At 29.9% G+C, this 17,603-nt stretch overlaps 1 protein-coding gene and 1 pseudogene across 1 annotated transcript; one reads left to right on the top strand and one right to left on the bottom strand.

Moving 5' to 3' along the window:
• The window catches only part of LOC129975477 (transcription elongation factor SPT5-like), a 41,332-nt pseudogene extending 24,519 nt beyond the window's left edge, over window positions 1-16,813 (top strand).
• LOC129975646 (nascent polypeptide-associated complex subunit alpha, muscle-specific form-like) lies at window positions 8,493-10,652 on the bottom strand. Its single transcript, XM_056088744.1, has 2 exons — window positions 9,971-10,652; window positions 8,493-9,866 (listed from the first exon to the last, which is right to left on the bottom strand). The coding sequence occupies exon 2, from the start codon at window positions 9,824-9,826 to the stop codon at window positions 8,498-8,500; it is 1,329 nt and encodes a 442-aa protein (XP_055944719.1). The 5' UTR covers window positions 9,827-9,866; window positions 9,971-10,652; the 3' UTR covers window positions 8,493-8,497.
• Window positions 16,814-17,603: the final 790 nt, after the last annotated feature.

The raw sequence follows: 17,603 nt of genomic DNA, 5'->3' as shown, positions 1-17,603 counted from the left end.
ACATTTAAAGCAACGTAGAAGATTCGGTACATATGGTTTAACTTTGGATTGTATATAGCCAGCACGTATAAATTTCGGAAGTTCTGGACTACTGAAAGTTAGAATGACATGTTTTGTTTGGAATGAATGAACCATTACGTTTAATTTTTATGCGATGAGCTGCACAAACTTTTTGGGAATGCAATTCCCGAATGAGTTCATTCTCCGAACAATCAAAAAGATCTAAATCAGAGATGACTCCTCGAGAAAAATTCAGTGTCCTGTGAGGAGTTACCTCTACAGGGAAGTCTTCAAGTTTTGTTAATTTCTGCATCGTAGCAATCTGTGTTTTTGATGAGGTCTCAATAAGAAGATCCCCGGATGGAAGTTTTTTAGTAGATTTCACATCACCAATAAATGAAGAAATCAATCTTTGTACTATGAAAGGTCTCTGGTGTGTGTAATATTAGAAATCTAGTATCTTCAGTGATAGGTAAACATGGCAAAGTGTCTGAAAACCCATGCAAAAAGGGGGGAAAAAATTCGGGCCACGACGACACCGCCTTCCACGGAGCCCAACAAGGGAAGGCAGCCACTGGCTCTGCCCATTCCCAGCCTTAGCGCTTATCATGGCGCTAGCTGGAACCTATACGCTGAGAGTCACCCCCGGGGACAGTGACCACCCTTAACGCCAAGCCCAAGGAGTAACCCCTTCGCTTGATCCTCCTGAGCAGCCCAGTCAAATATCTGAGATACCGGCCGATTGATGCATCAGAGACCGAAATGTACCACCCGTTTAGACGGGTGGTACATTTCGGTTTAGACCCTTAGAGGGTCGCCACGCACGGCGAACACGTGGGGTTTTTGGTTGTCCATGCGAAACAAGAAGCAAACAGAGCGGCGACAGCTTCTCATGGAGAGCTCCCTCGCTTACCGTCCAGAGATGGAAGAATGAAGAAAACAGAAGGGGAAGGGGGGATTTTAAGAGAGAAGGGGATAAAGAAGAGAAAAGGGATAGAGGAGTAGGAAGAGAAAAGAAAGAGTAAAGATCCCTGGGTATCTCGGGATTGGAACACCTGTACCCACCTAAAGAAGGTGAGCCCCTGAGGGGACAAATTTTCTATAAGACAGGAACTTAGATGTTTCAGTTCCTTATTTCACATAAAATAGTGTGTCTTGATTTGTTACTTAATTATCAAGAAATCAAATTTAATTAATATAATTAGCTAATTGAGTCACTTTTCTTAAGCCAAATTCAATCCTAAAAATATTTTAACAAATCATGGTTGTGTAAAAAAATGACCTTTTAAAGGATTAAGAAAGAGATTTTCAAAATTTGAATTAGATTTTTCACCTAAACATTATTTAAAACTTTAAATTTTTCCTTCAATAATTTTGAAGCATATCAGACACAAACCATTTTTTAAATTATTTTTAAAATACAAAAATGAGTTTTCCGATGAAATTTATTTTATTGCCGTGCGTGTTTTTACCTGTAATTTATATAAAATTTTAAAAATATTTTTTAATATACTTTCTAATTTTTTATCTGTAGTAACTGGATTTATACTCACACACATTCCAAAGATATTAAGTATATTCGTTAGTAATTATTTTCGGTACAATAAAATCAGAGGAATCAAACATAAAATATTCCAGTCGAATGATCATGAAAAGTACCAAAATGTGGAACAAGTTCGGGAAAAAAAAAAAAAAAATTAGGAGCAATAATCCCCTCTTTTTTCAACACGTCTCTGATCACAATGTATTCTTAAAGTCGAATTAAAGGACTTATTTGCAATTCTAAAAAATTCAATTGAAAGCGATTTTCTATCATTGGGGCAATTGTGTTCTTTAGTAGTCAGACAGAATAACGTTTAGAGATTTAGAATGAAAGTCTTTAAAGGAGTGCTATGGAAAAATAAACCCATTCATCATAATAAAAATTCTTATAAAGAATATTTCCAAGTTGAAGATCTTAAGTCAGATAGTGAACCGGACTAAAACGAAGTCTTCGAATGCCAATTATACCCTCAAGGGGTCGTTTCTCTTTTCCTCTCCTCAACAATATCTATATAAACAGTTTTAAGAAGAAAATTTCATCAAACTGAAATAACAAAAATTTTTATTGCGGATCACTTTCTAAAGTTCAGTATATCGCAATGCCAAATTAAATTTTCGAAGAATTCAACACAAAATAAGTTTTAAGACTTTTTAAAGACAATCTAAATAATATTTAATTATAGATTTGATATATTTATTTTAAATTATAATGCAGCTTTTTTTTTAATTATCGAACAAAAAAATATAAAACTTTCGGTAGAACAATGTTCTAAAAGTAAATAACGAACTGCTAGAAAAATATTCTAAAATTAATATCAATATTTATAATAATAATTAAGTTTGCACGGCTTTTGTACACTAGGCGACAGTACAAAATGAAACTATCGGAAGTACCACACACAAAAAAAAAATATCTAGAGGGACCTAAGCAGTTGTCTATTTAATAAAAAGGTCATATTCAGGCACTGCAGAATTGTATTCAGACTATCAACATATGCTCTGTTGAAGATATTTTTTATTAAAATGAACTTTTTTTTTACACGAATAAAAACAATGCAAGGAACATAAGTTGCTAAACTATCAGACGTGAAAAATTATTAAAAGAAATAACCGCATGATTGACTTCTTAAAAATAAAAATTGCTTAATATTTCAGTGACAAGCTATTTCATTCATCATTTAGATAAAAATAAATAGTTTGTCTTCAATATTAGGATATAAATTTCTTGGATAAAAAATTCATACAAGTATTAATTCTTTAGACTGTTTATGTGTTAAAAAAACTTGTCAACACTATAATGAAACCTCATTTCTTAAAAAATGAAAAATACCTTAATTTTACAGAGTTTTTTAGATCCAATATATTTAATTCACCCCAAAAAAATTGCATGCAATAATATAGCCTTCAAATGAAATTTGGTAAGGAAAAACTAGTCCAAATATAGTGTTCATATATTATGAGAGACTTCTTTTTACTACAGAATTTTAACACAGTTTAATTATTTTTTTTTCTATAAATTTGGTACTCATTCTTTCTGAATTTCACAGAAAAAACGGAAAATCAGCTCTTCCCTTGAAAAGAAAAAGAAGAAGAAGAAAAAAAAAAAAGAAGAAAAAAAAAGACAAGAACTTATTTTCTCAAGCTGAAAGTTTAAAAGCAGGAAGTATAGTCATAAAATCCAGTATTCACATTCTACCTTTCTTTTTTCCATTGAAATTTCCCACTCACACCCTATGAGCATAAACAATCAATATCAGCATTTGGTAGGAAAAGTTTTATAACTGAATGAGCTGATTTTTTAGTGATTCATTTGTCACTACATTTTAAAATTAAAAATAGGTATGTGATACATTTTAAAATTAAAATGTATCACATACCTATTTTGCTTATAAAAAATCTTAACTCATAATTAAAAATTTTACAATATTTAACAAATATCTTCATTACCTTATGAAAAAAAAAAAGACTAAAAAGATGTTGAATATTTATTCTTAACTTGATAGACATGGCCTTTTACGTTGGATATTGGCAATAACCTAGTCACATTTTCCAAAAAATATTCAGTCAACTGACTCCAAGCAAGACACTGCAAAAATGTGCTGTGTAGTAAATTATATAAAACATAAAATCAGGAAACAGTACTTTTTTTCTTCTTTTTTTTTTACCTTGCAAGATAGTTTATTGCCACTGTATAATTCATTTTTTTAAAATACAAATCTTCAAAATCATAAATAATTTTGTTAAATATAAAATTTGTTTCTATTTTGACATTTTTATTTTATTCTTTCAAGTTATAAATATATGATATTCTCTCAGTACTCCAATGTGCCAAAGAAATAGATGAATTTTATTAAGTTCACTAATTTTATATACTATTCCAAGCACTTATAAATTTGTTTCATTTGCAAAATGAAGAAAAGAAAACTGTATCTGGGAGACATTTATAAAATTGATTGATAACCAAAGATTAATTATATTTATTAACTATGTAAAAAGAAATCATTAAGTAATAGGTATAAGTGGAAAAATAAAATAACATAGAATCATTAAAAATCTGTAATTTGTGAAAAGTAATAATGTAATATATTCTCATTGTTTTGTTTCACTTCAGAGTGTGAGAACTATACATCTTTATATGAGCTGAAAGAAGAAAAATCAAGCTCAGCAATATCCTTGCAGATTTTTAACAAGCATGGCAAAGTGATGAAATATGCAGACAATGAATAGATAATATAACATTATAAATTTCTACATATATTTCAACCATCTACATCTAAATAATTTTTATACAGATTTCTATGCCCACCCTCTTATAAGAATGTACACTAAACAAATGAAATATAATTCTTTTCATATTATCTATTTTAATTTTAAATACAACACAGCTATAGCATGGAAAATGTTCCATTTCTTAGCTGTCACTTACTGATTTATTTCTTGAATTCTTGTTTGGATACATTTGTTAGTTCAGAGCCAGGGTCACCAATGAGGAAGAGGAGCAAACTCGTGACGTTGGGGTTTGTAGCCGAGTAACAAGACCCCTGGACAAAAATGTACACTGTTTCCAGAGGCTGTTATCTGGCTTATAAGCTTCACCACAATTTCTGGTATGGATTTATCCTGATACTAAATTTTTTTTTTTTTTTTTTCATAAAGGAACTTTCTAAAAGTTAAAAGCTTAAAAAGAAAGCCAGAAATTTCTGGACAATCTTTTCAGCTAAACCATTGGGAATTTGTTCCTTTATTTTAAGACAGGAGAAAATAAATAAACAGAAATATATACAATATAAACTGCAGTATAAAAAATTAATTTATTTTTCTTATAAAAATATATACTATTTTGGTCACAGTGAGCTTTTATTGATATACTGATTCAAATTACATTCACTAAATAACAAACAACATTTAATAAACCCATTAAAATGAGACAAGAACAATTTAAAGTAACACAATCATATACTTATATTAAGTCGTTTTTAGTATATTGCTTCCATTATGAGCTTGTTTCTTCCTGTTTTAAATATGTGATTAACTTAAATTTTTGAATTTAGTCACTTACCTTTTCTTGACACCATCAAGGCACTCCATTTCCAAAATTATCTATTCTCACTGAGATTAGCAATCATAACTTGCATTAAATCTTCCATGAAACTAATAATAAAAGAACTTCCTAAAAGTTAAGCTTAAGAGAAAACTAAAAAACTTGAGACAATCACTTAAAATTAACCATTGGGAATTATTTGTTTATGGTGTTTAAATTTAGAAGGGATAAGGGATAATTCCCATTAAGTAAGATTAACAATTAATCAAATTTATTATTTTTAAATTAATATCAAAATTAAAATTTTCACAATAAAAGATTTAAAAATTTAAGTTTTTAGTAATCTGTTCAAACATTAGGGCTCTAAATGAAAGTATGTTGAAGTCCTGAGTTAAAGAAAATTTATTCAATTTTTGATGTGCATAAAAACTTATATAAACTCCACAATTAAAATCATCAGTTTGTTTTATATGAGGTGGAAAAAGTATCTGCCAGTGGCTTTCTGAATTAAGTAATTTATTTAAAATCTTAGACCACTTCCTAATCAAAATTGCAGTATTATTATCTGGTCTGCCACCAAGTGGATCAAAATATTCAAATGTTTTAAGTTTTATATTAACAATAATCAAAGTCCAATGACAATTTAAATTGACAGGGATAATTAATAAATCTAGATTTGGCAACTCTTGAATCCAAGAAAATTTAAGAATATCCTTCTGATTAAAAATTAAAACTGATTGCAAGGATTCTATTGCTTTACAATTTTTGAATTTCTCGGTTAACAGGAAAAGAAAAGCATCAATAACAGAATCATAAAGCCAACCCTTTTTAAAGCTCGGTGACACAGACTTTAGATAATTCTCTTCTTTCTGAGTAACAAAAGGATCTAAAGATTTTAATATATAAAAAGAAAGATTGATATTATTAATAGTTACTACTGTTGCAGTAGGATTATCCGCATTCATCTTACTAAATTTATTGAATATATTAAGGCTAGTACATACAGAATTTTCTCTAGCAGAATAAGCTTTTAAAGGAATAATTTCCTTTTTATGACCATCAGGATCATCATTACTTTTTTCATCACGACTAAAGCATTTAGAAATTTCTCCCGCAGGATACGATTGTAAAGGTGCAATCTCATCTATAATACTGCCAGGTTCATCAATATTTTTTTCATTTAATTTTTGCCGTTTCCCCATTTTTTTCCTGAAATGATTTTCTCCTCTTATGTCTTTGAGAAGTTTTATAAAATTTAATCTGTGGGGGAATTTTTTGATTGGGAGCAACATATAACCGAGGCGTGACAGGAGCAGGATCATCTTTGTGACAGACAACTCCACGCACACCAGATACTAAAGTATTTAAACAATTTACTACATTAGTTAGCATAGTTTCTTGAATACGAGGAATTTTAATTAATTCCAAAATCTCGGAGCATAGTTTTTTGCATTCAGCTTCTTTTGTGTTAAAACATTCAGACGAAACATTACCTTTCAATTCCAAATTTAAGATTTGGGGGTCAATTCCTTGTGCATTTGTTTCATTTTCAACAGCATAAAAATCATCTGTTATGCATGTTTTTATTTTAGAATACAATAAATGTACTTTATGAATATGTTTGCAAAGGTTACTATTGTCTTCACAAGAACACACATACAAATGACTACATAGTACAGTACAGTTAATATCAGTACATTTAAAACAGCAATGATCTAATAAAAGACAAACATCTGTAATTTTTTTTACTGAGTATACTATTCCCTTTTTCGTCTGTGAATTTACTAACCATTGATCATCATGTTTAACTATATCATTAATAGGAATTTTTACACCCATTTCATGCTTTTCTTTAATAGTTTTATTGAAATTTGAAATTAATGGAACATTATTTACAACATTAGAAGAATATTTTAAAAACCTATCTGTTTCCATCTTTAAAAGAGTTAAAATTAGCTCATCAATGCGCCTATTAAATTTACGCTCAAAATATACAGTTTTTAACTGATTATGAAACGATTCACAGTAATTATTTGTATTGGTATCACCATGTGGAAACTGTCTATAGCAGGTAGCCCATAATGCTTTTCTAGCAGAATAATTTTTTACAAAATAATCAACAAAATTTTGGCATTCATTTAATTATTTACTAATGAAAATTGAAACTTTATTATCAAAATCCTCTAGAGACTTTTCATTCATTATATTTAATAATTCATACGACATCTTCATACGGAGACATTTATCATGGACTTTAACAGTCAACTGCCTTTTCCAAGCACGGTATACATGCCATTGACACAATAGATGCTTGATATCGGGACCAAATACAAAATTAAAAGTAAAACCATCATCATCAGTCATGACTGTATGAACTTTCAAATTAGGAATGCGACAATGTAAACTAGAAAACAAAGCCACTAATGTACGAAAATCTAAACCATTTGTAATAAAATGCGCAACAGGATATCCCTGACCATATTCATCTTGCACATGCAATGAAAGAAAAAAATCATAATGGTTTGTGCCATGGGTAGCATCAATACAAAGGATTTTATGGGAATGTTTCATAAGCATGTCTTTTTGAGCTTCAGTTTGAAAACCTAATGCAAAAGAATTTTCACAATTTGGTAAGCTATCCAAATAAGAAGGTCCAAAGATAGTATCCGACTTTTGTAATTTGAAAATTAAAATGGGATTATATTTTTCATTTTTTAATTTCTCCACAGGACAGAAAACAGACATGGCATCATTAATCGGCTTTATTGTATTATGTAGATGCCTTGAATAAGACTGTATAGTCTTCCGAGAAATAAAAACTTCTTTTGTTGGGCAGAAATTTCTTTTATCCCGACAGCCTGCATCACCACGAATTAAGCTTACTATTTTTGAAACAGGAAATGATAGCAATAAATAAGATTTAATTAAATTACGTGTATTTTCTTTAAGTGGGTGGTATCTTGTATTTTCATACCCAGTATGATGATTGTGAACTGGATAATATGTTACTGTCACTAAATTTTTATGTTCGCACACACAAATTCTAACCGGGCAATTCAAATGGAAAGGTATTACTCCTTTTCTATTTTTACGATTAGCATGTCGTTCTAATCTTGATTGAATCCTTGACAGATATGAAGGATAAAAAAATTGGCAAACATAATAATGAAATGTTTTATCACCCAAAACTTTTTTGCCTGTTGATTTCCGGAAAAAAGTATAAGTAGAAGAACTTTCAGCTTCTAACCAAATCTTAAAATTTTTAAAAGAATCAAAAGAAAATGTTTTGACATTCTGAATTTGATGCACAGCACTATGATATTTATTTAAATGCCATAGATTAGAAAAGACTTGATTGCACTCAGATTGTACACAAAAAAACAGTTCATTTTTCTTGGTAAAATTGCAGGTTTCTTAATGACCTTTAAAAGGTTTTACAGGAATAATGCTACCACATTTTAAACTTTTTGGGGATTTTTCATAATTATTACTGATAAATTGAGAATTATGTACATTTTGATTTATTCCCACATCTGCAATGGGGTTTATTATTGATTCCTTGTGAGAGTTATTATCCAATACAATACAGTCACTTTTAACTGGCAAACATGATACAGTTTGAACTGCAGATTTACAGCGATGCTTAAAATGATAGCTAAAAGAGGATTTAGAAGAATAAGACTTTAAACATAATTTACAAATTCTAGGATATGTATTTTTAACTTTCGAAGGACTTTTAAATTTTTGACAAATATCTGAAACTGAAGATGTTAATTTAATATCTCTACTTGCTTGTAGATCCTTTGCAGGTCCTGCCACCAATTCTGTTAGACATGCATTTGTTTCCAAAACCCTACTGTAATTTTTTTCAGATGGGGATAAGAAAACACGAGTTTTTGATTTGTTGCATTGATTTAAATGGTTTGAAAAAGAAGATTTAGAGGAATAGGACTTCAAACATTTTTCACATAGTTTAGGATAACAGTCTTTGACAGGTTGAGGGCATTTAAATTTCTTCAGGTGATTTGAAAACGAGGACCGCGTAGAATATGTTTTCCCACAATAAACACAGTTTTTAGAATAGGAACAATTTTGAGGGCCTCCACCATGCAATATTTTACAATTCGTTGCCAAAACTGAAAATTTATTTGATGTGGGAATACTACTAAAAACATTTTCACTGAACTGATTGAATGGAATGCATGGGATCACAGGCAGTACAAATTGAGTATTACCTTTAGAAGATGGCAGGGAAGAAATATCTTTCGTCAGCAGAGCAGCTGACTGTTGCACGGGCCTAGGAACTGGCTTGGCAGACTCTTGCTTTGGCCTAGCAGGTTGCACGGGCCTAGGAACTGGCCTGGCAGACTCTTGCTTTGGCCTAGCAGGTTGCACGGGCCTAGGAACTGGCCTGGCAGACTCTTGCTTTGGCCTAGCAGGTTGCACGGGCCTAGGAACTGGCCTGGCAGACTCTTGCTTTGGCCTAGCAGGTTGAACGGGCCTAGAAACTGACGTGGCAGACTCTTGCTTTGGCCTAGCAGGTTGCACGGGCCTAGGAACTGGCCTGGCAGACTCTTGCTTTGGCCTAGCAGGTTGCATAGGCCTAGAAACTGGCTTGGCAGACTCTTGCTTTGGCCTAGCAGGTTGAACGGGCCTAGAAACTGACGTGGCAGACTCTTGCTTTGGCCAAGCAGGAGAAACAAATGCTGCGGGAAAAGATGACAATAGAGGAAACTGAATCATCAAATGAAAAACCAGAGTTGGAAGACTGAGTCTTTACAATCTGCGAAAATAAAACAAAAACCAATTATAAATTATCGACTTCAGGCTTGCATAAATTTTTAAACTCATTGTGAAAAAAAAAAAAAAAAATGTATTCATACATACCTTTTTAGATGCTGTCTGCTGAAATGCATCCTATTAAGGATTCAAGAAAACAACTTGCAAGCAGCTTATTACCCCATCCGTTTAAATGCAAGCCATCTCTTGCAAGATAGTTTTTCCAAGATGGCTGGTAAGAACTGCAAAAGAAATACATTTGAAAATAACATAGTTCTTTTAGTGCAGAGTTTATAGCTCGAATCTTATAGTTTAGTGTCTGTAAATAATACTCCGATTACTTATACTCCTTTCTGTGGAAATCAAAATCTCTTGGAACAATACTCGAGAAAATTATTCTTGCACCTGGGTTATGAAGTAATACCTCAGAGGCCAAAGCTCTATATTTTCTAAGTATTACTTCAATAGTATCCAAAGATGCATTATTTGTGCCAACATGCACTAAGACCCAGTCATAATTTTTGTGTACAGAAATATTGCTAGCTAATCTTTCAATAGTTGCACCAGGATAGGAAACAATGTCCAAATGAAAGTCAAGTGATTCAATAGATACATACTTATGCAAGTATTTGATCATGGAATCGCCAATAAAGAGAGCCCTCATTGTAAAACAGTGAGATAAAATGGAAAAATGGAATTCTTTCAAAAGCTAGTAATAGTAACAAAATTCTGTACAAACTGCCAAAAAAGCACAGAGCAAAACAAAAAACAATTATAAGATTCAATATACAGAAGATGTTCCAAGATTTTTATTAGATACCACAAATAAATTTGAAACTATCAAGTTCAATACACCACTGAATAATTAAAAAATTGAAATAATACACAAATTAAATGTAAAAAACAATCAAACAGTTTCCCAAGTTAGCACTAATCTGGAAATTAAAATCTTTCAGATTATAGATAATAATAAGATTAATTAATCTAAGGAAAAACAAATAGTAAAATTAAATATAAAAGTATATAATATAAAATACAAGCACAAAGAAACTTTTTTGTTTCCTAGCTAACCCTAATTAGTATGTTCAGTGATACTAATTCTAATTCTAATTAAGGTAAGTAAAGTAAAAAAAAAACTCTAAATAATATGAATAAATAATGAAAGATAAATAAACAATATAGATTAATAAGATATAAAAGAACAAAAAGAATTCTTATCTCCACAAGCAAACAAAAGGTGTAAGAGATTCAATACACACGTCTCACGTACAGCAGAGCAAAAAGAAAAAGGATTAGTCATTAAAAATTGCTAGATAAAGACCGCGCTAAATGACCAGTATGACGTCAACAAAGTGTTACGTCATATCCGATGAACTTTGGTTCACATCCGGTAGAATCAGGGGTATACTTCCGGTGGCAACGACTTACTCCAATCTGTAAAAACCACATTTGCGACTCGTCGCAAAAATAAATAAAATATAAATTAAGAGATGTATTTTGATCGTTCTTGTTTTAAATAATCATATAAGGAATAGAGCCACAATAAATAAAAATATTTAATTGAATTCCAAATCAGAATAAAGATACTAAAGCCATTTACTTGTTAATACCATTTTTTTTTCTTACAAAAGGAAATTTTTGAATTTAGAAAATTATATCGAATTTTATCAAAGAGATATACAGATTTTACATATTTTTAAAAAAAGGTGAAATTCGTATACAATCCCACATGAGCCATTAAATTACTTTTATAAATATTTTAAGAAAGTCTTGTTCGCATTAAAAAATTTAAGTCCATAATTTTTTTTTACATTTTCGTCAATCGCTAACAGTATCAGATTGCTAATTATCAAATTCTTTCAACAATGCTTTACACTCAATTCTTTTCTTTCTTTCTTTTTTTTAAATTTTTTTTGTTCTTCTATATTTTGAAGTTACTGAATGTTCAGAAACGTATTGCATTCACAAACTAACCTGGATTAAGACAATGTACATTTGTTTTTCAAGTTTTGTTTTCAGTCAATAAAATAAATTTAACAAGAATATTATTATTCATATTATATATAAAATTTCGTGTTTATAATCAAATTAATGCTGTCGAAGTAAAGCTAATTGAAAGGAAGAGAAATTTCTTTACCAAAAATTTTATCTTTTATTAATTTCTATATTTCTTAATATTTTTTATAAAGGTTTTGATTTATCAGCTACGGAGTGGCAGAGGATAGATATTGAAGTTACAATTAAAAAGTCGTGTGGAGATGATAGATTGAGTGGACAAACAGGAATTATACGAGGAATCAATGTAAGTAATATTATTTGTTCTTTAAAATAATATGTAGCAATTGAAATGCCGTGTAAGTTGCATTTAATTCGTAATATTTTTGAAAACAAGACCTCATGATGCATATTTAATTTACATGATTTAACATTATATTTTTCATAATAAAATGTTGCTACTTTATACTATTTTTTCCACCCATGTGGTAGCAAATATATTAAATTTATCTAATCAATAATAAATATTAAATTTCTTTTCTTTTTTTTGTTTTATTAACTATTTCTTTAGACATAGTAGTTCTTTAGAAAAGTTTTTTTAACTTTTGGCGTTTTTATAATGTTTTGATAATACACTATTACGGTGCAGGGACTCAAAAGAAACGCATATGTAATTCTATTTTTGAATCTGGTAAAACTTTAAAATTTTTCTCATTCAAATTTTAATCAATTAAAGACAAGTGCTAGAGAAATGGTTGTTTGGAAGAAACGCGTGCAATATAGAATTTATTTTTGAACATATAATTACAAAGTAATAATATTAAATCATAAGTATTATATATAATGGAATTATTTCTATGTTGAAAAAATATATATAATATATATTTCCATGTCGTAATTTTAATTTCGGAGTTTAGGGCATTTTACCCACGGAACCAAAATGCTGTATTGGCAAATTTCTTTCAAAAACTATATAAGCTCAGAATACTTTCTAACAGCCACTGTTTTTTGCTTTCCGATTTCAAATTCGGCTCTCCGTGGCTTGGGCAACGAAATAAATATTGGACCATTACGGCAATAAAAAGTGGAACGTTTCCTTTAAATATGAAAAATAAAACTGTTAAAGAACTCCGCGATTGTTTTTTCAAATATGTTATATATGTTTTTTTTTAATCCAGAATAGCTCATCATCCAAAGTCTATTACAAAATTTAAGATCCTTTTTCAGTTGAGCTAAAATCTTCATTGAAGTTTGCAGCTGTTATTTTGTTTTCTGATGTATCTAGATCTAATGTATCAGCTCCCTATAATAGCAATTTGATAATGTGTCAGAAAACTCATCTATTCGCGCATCTTTTTGCTTTCAACAACTTATTGGCGCCATTGCTATCAGCTTCCACATCTAAATTAACACTAATGACACCTTATTCCAGTTCATGACTGACTTGATCAATTCCTTGCGTTATCCCTGGTTTGTTTTGAAAATGAGTAAACAAACACTATCTGAGATTTTTGCAAATCCAGATGTTCCAGTGTTGTTCCGATAACTGAGACATTGAACTGTTTCTAAAAGTCTTTGAAAGACATCTGATTATTTTATTTCATAGAGTTATTCAAATGCGTTGATTACATGCCGTTTAATAAACCTTGAATATCTTGATGAATCTGATTCGGTTGAATCAAATTGGTTATGTTGATAAGAAGGAGGGAAAATAGCAGCAGCAAAAATTGAATAATTATCACATTTAAGTCAAAATTAATTAAAGTGATAAATAAAAAGGTTTATTAGAAGATGTGTTTTTATAAGGGAATTTTAGATTTACAATATATTTTTCAAAGGGAAATCTCGGGGCCCCCTCTCAACTAAACTTTCAGATCCAATTTTTATGGATTTTAATTTCATCTTTGCCCAAGCAGTTTTAGTAACAAATTTTGACAAACTAAAATAGCAAAATTATCTTTCAGATCACTTTCTGAACAGCTGGTTTTAGTATATGGTGTATTAAAAAATGCATAATTAAAATTTAAAGATAATTTTAAACAATATAGTTTTAAAAAATGCCAAAATTTCTCAATATGATTTCAGTAATATTTCATAATAGTTTAGATATTTTTAAAATTTATAGAACATTACGTTTTTTTAGAACTATAGAATAACATAATATAGAACTTGCAAATGATAATTTATTAGAATGGTTACTGGAATAGTATTCCAAAAAGAATTTAAACAATACTCGATTTTAATTTGAATGAGTTCGATTGCACTTTCTTTATATAAAATGAAAGCAGAAATTAAATAACTTTCAAAATACCGTTGCCAAATTTCGAAGATTTGAACCTTCTAAAATTGCGAGGCACCAAAGCAATTGCCTATTTAATAATCCGAAACTGGCATTACTTCAAGTTCACATAAGTCGAGCTATTACTGTATTTAAAATATTTAGGTAATATTCTTTATTTTTCAAATGTGTCCTATCTGTGTGGGCATATCAGATATGGGGGGGGGAGGTGATAAGCTTCCAGTACGGTAGTTGGTTCTTGCTTTCCATGCGGGTACATTAAAGTTGCCGGATCCACTTACCACCACGTCCGCACATTTTGGCAATCAGAAGCAAATCTCGTATAATTATTTCTGAAATGTATTACTTTTTTTTTTGCTGAAAAAACCATACATACATTTTTTTAAAAAGCTCAGTTTCCAAAAACATTTTTTTTCTTCTTTTGTTTATGAATATTTGAAAGCATTGATTCTGTTTTTTTTATTTTGTGTTGCATGCGTTTTTTTTTTTCTATTATAGAGAAGAATGTGTTCAATGTTTTTGCCAGTGGAAGAACGAGTAATTAGCATATTAGGAAAACACTTGGAACCAGTTTTGCCAACTAGAGGAGACAATGTATGTTTATTTAAAATTAACTTAAATTTTTTTTTCTTATCTTTCTGTATTTTTAAAATTATGTTTTTTAATGTTCTGCTTCTAGCACTTAAAATTCATAACAAAAAATTGCAATGTATTTTAAATTCATGCTACTGCTTTTAAATTTATTTTAAAGGAATATTAATTTTTAATACTCCCTTGACTAATTTTCGGCATTTAACCCCATTTATGTAATCTGAATAATTCAGTTATGTTGTTTTTAAAAACATAAATGAAAATGAATGAATGAACTCTTTAGAAAGCGAGCATTAGTTCTTCATTAGACTATGCTATTTATGCTTCATATTAAAAGAGACGATCTCTCATGTCAACCACTATTTTTCACTTTCTCTTACAGGAAGTATATAAAGAGAAAGCATTGTAACTATCAAACAATTTGAACTCGAAATTTTAATGAATCTCCATGTGTCAAGCTCCATTAAATTCAAAAAACACCTTTTCGCAATTATGCATATTTACTCGTAAATATGATAACTCAAAAAACGCTTTGCACTTGACGGATGAAATTTAGTATATAATTTTTACACCAAATTTGCAGATTTTGAACTAAACGGATACAAATATGTTTATCTGATTTTCCTACTATGGATAAACATGATATGAGAGAGCTAGATGGCTAAAATTTGGTACACAGATTTAGCATCTAGATGTCAGATTATAGCAGATAATGATCTGCATCAGATTTTGAATCAAATCGCACAAGGCATGACCATCTATCGGTTTATTCTTTCATATGTATGCAAATGCTATAACTGAAAAACGCACCGACTTGAATAAATGAAATTTAATATGTGACCTTGTTATTAAATATGTGCACAATTTTTGTTTCTATCGGTCGGAAAAAATATCTTTTAAATGCAGATTCGCTTTTCTTCAGTATATTATGAAGCATAAAAAGATCATGTGCAAATGAACTCTTGTGATGTTCACGACTCTGGCCAGTGTCCAAAATTGTATGGGAAGGGATTACATCCTTATTAAATTCATGAGAAAGTTTCGGAGACATAAATCTCGTTGATTCATTTCTCATTTTATTACCTTTTATAATTAAATATCTAAAATATGTTCAGTTTTGTACACTTGATTTTATTTCATCTTCACTACAAAAACAGACTCTAAATTTCTTTCAAATCATTCTCATCATATAACTTGAAAGGTTTAGAAAGCATCGTGTAACTAGAAAAAAAGATTTGGCCTAAAATTAACCTTACATGATGTTAATAATGTGTTGAAATGTGAAGCTAAATAGACAGCTTTACAAAAGAGAGCCCTCATAAGTATTCACTATCTAAAGCCCAGTTTCCATGGCCTTTTTACTTTTGCGGACATGGCTGTAAATCTGCAATAAACACATTGCAGGACCATTATCGCCTGTGGACCTCTGCCAGGAGCTTTCCACAAACTGTCGGTAAAATGAACAAACATCAAAGAGACACGGATAACCACAAATGAGGGAAAAGAGGGCAAAATGTGCCGAACTCAAGGCGCGCGGTCCATGGGAACTGGGCTTAAGATCGCCAAATTCCTGACTCAACTTCTGATGTTAATTTAACTAAATCCAAACATGAAGTGCTCTTTATATCATTTCTAAAATCTCTTAAGTCTTGAACTGTGACTTATACATTTTACTCTATAATCAATAATTTATTATTTTAGGTCAAAATTATTATGGGCGATGAACGTGAAGCCACTGGCACACTTCTCAGTACAGATGCAAGTGATGGCGTACTGAAGCTTGATAATAACGAATATAGGATGCTGAATTTAAATTTCTTGTGTAAAATGAAATAAATTTGATCTCAAGGTTTTTAATTCTTGTGTTTTTTAACGAGAAAATGATTTTAATTATTTGTACCAGTCTGTTCATTTGTTACTTTTTAATTTCATGTAATTGACGCTTTTAATCAAGAGTATATATTCATTCAGTTAGGAGGACAATTTTATTGACATAATCTAAGAAATTTTAAATTGTTGTATACATGACTGCTTCCTTCAGAAGAACATTTTGTATGTACGTACGTATGTATGTATGCATGCATACATTGCCTTACAATAAAAATCTGTTTAATGAATGGGTTTTTTTTTCTAGCATTATTAATACAAGCAAAAAACTGAATTTATGGAAGACGTCTATTAATCATGAAAAAAAATCATGCTATTTTTATTTATGCTCGTATTTTGAAATTCATTTATTTGTTTCCAAATAAAAAAGTTCATCTCAGGATTTAAATCTTCAAAGAATATATTTTCCAATTCCTACTATAAGTTCACACTCTCCTTATATATATTTATATATCTTGTTCAAATTTTCAATCGTTAATAAAATACTTTTTATTCATCCACTCAAGTTCAAATACATTTTTTTAAACTTATAGTGGATGACACTTGATATTAATATAGTTTTTTTCAAATATTAATTCATTAATTAAATTTAATTAATTAATGTTAGTTTTATATGGGAGAAAAAATAGACAATAGATGGCAGCCGATAGTGTCATGTTGACTAAAAATCATTTTTGTTGTTAACATTATTTTAAAACTAATAATAATAATAATAATAATAAAAAAAAAACGCATCAATGAAGGACATATCAGTGGATATGACCTTTTTATAAACTTCTGATATAGCTTATTCAGTTCAAAAAATTTCACTTAAATAAGATATTTAGCAGGGTATAAATTTAGGAATAAATACTGTCAGTGGCGAAGCGTGTAGATAGCTGTAAAAAAATTATATAAAATATTAAAGGGTAATTATTTAATAAAAATTAACTAAAATAAGATTTTTCTTTGTTGACCTAAGTAGGAATA

This window comes from Argiope bruennichi, chromosome 7, assembly GCF_947563725.1.
Source record: "Argiope bruennichi chromosome 7, qqArgBrue1.1, whole genome shotgun sequence".
Lineage (NCBI taxonomy): Eukaryota > Metazoa > Arthropoda > Arachnida > Araneae > Araneidae > Argiope > Argiope bruennichi.
This window is presented reverse-complemented; position numbering and strand designations above follow the sequence as displayed.

What these genes read in the sequence shown, in the direction of transcription:
- LOC129975646 (XM_056088744.1), bottom strand. Translation starts at nt 9,826, where the DNA reads ATGATTCAGTTTCCTCTATTGTCATCTTTTCCCGCAGCATTTGTTTCT.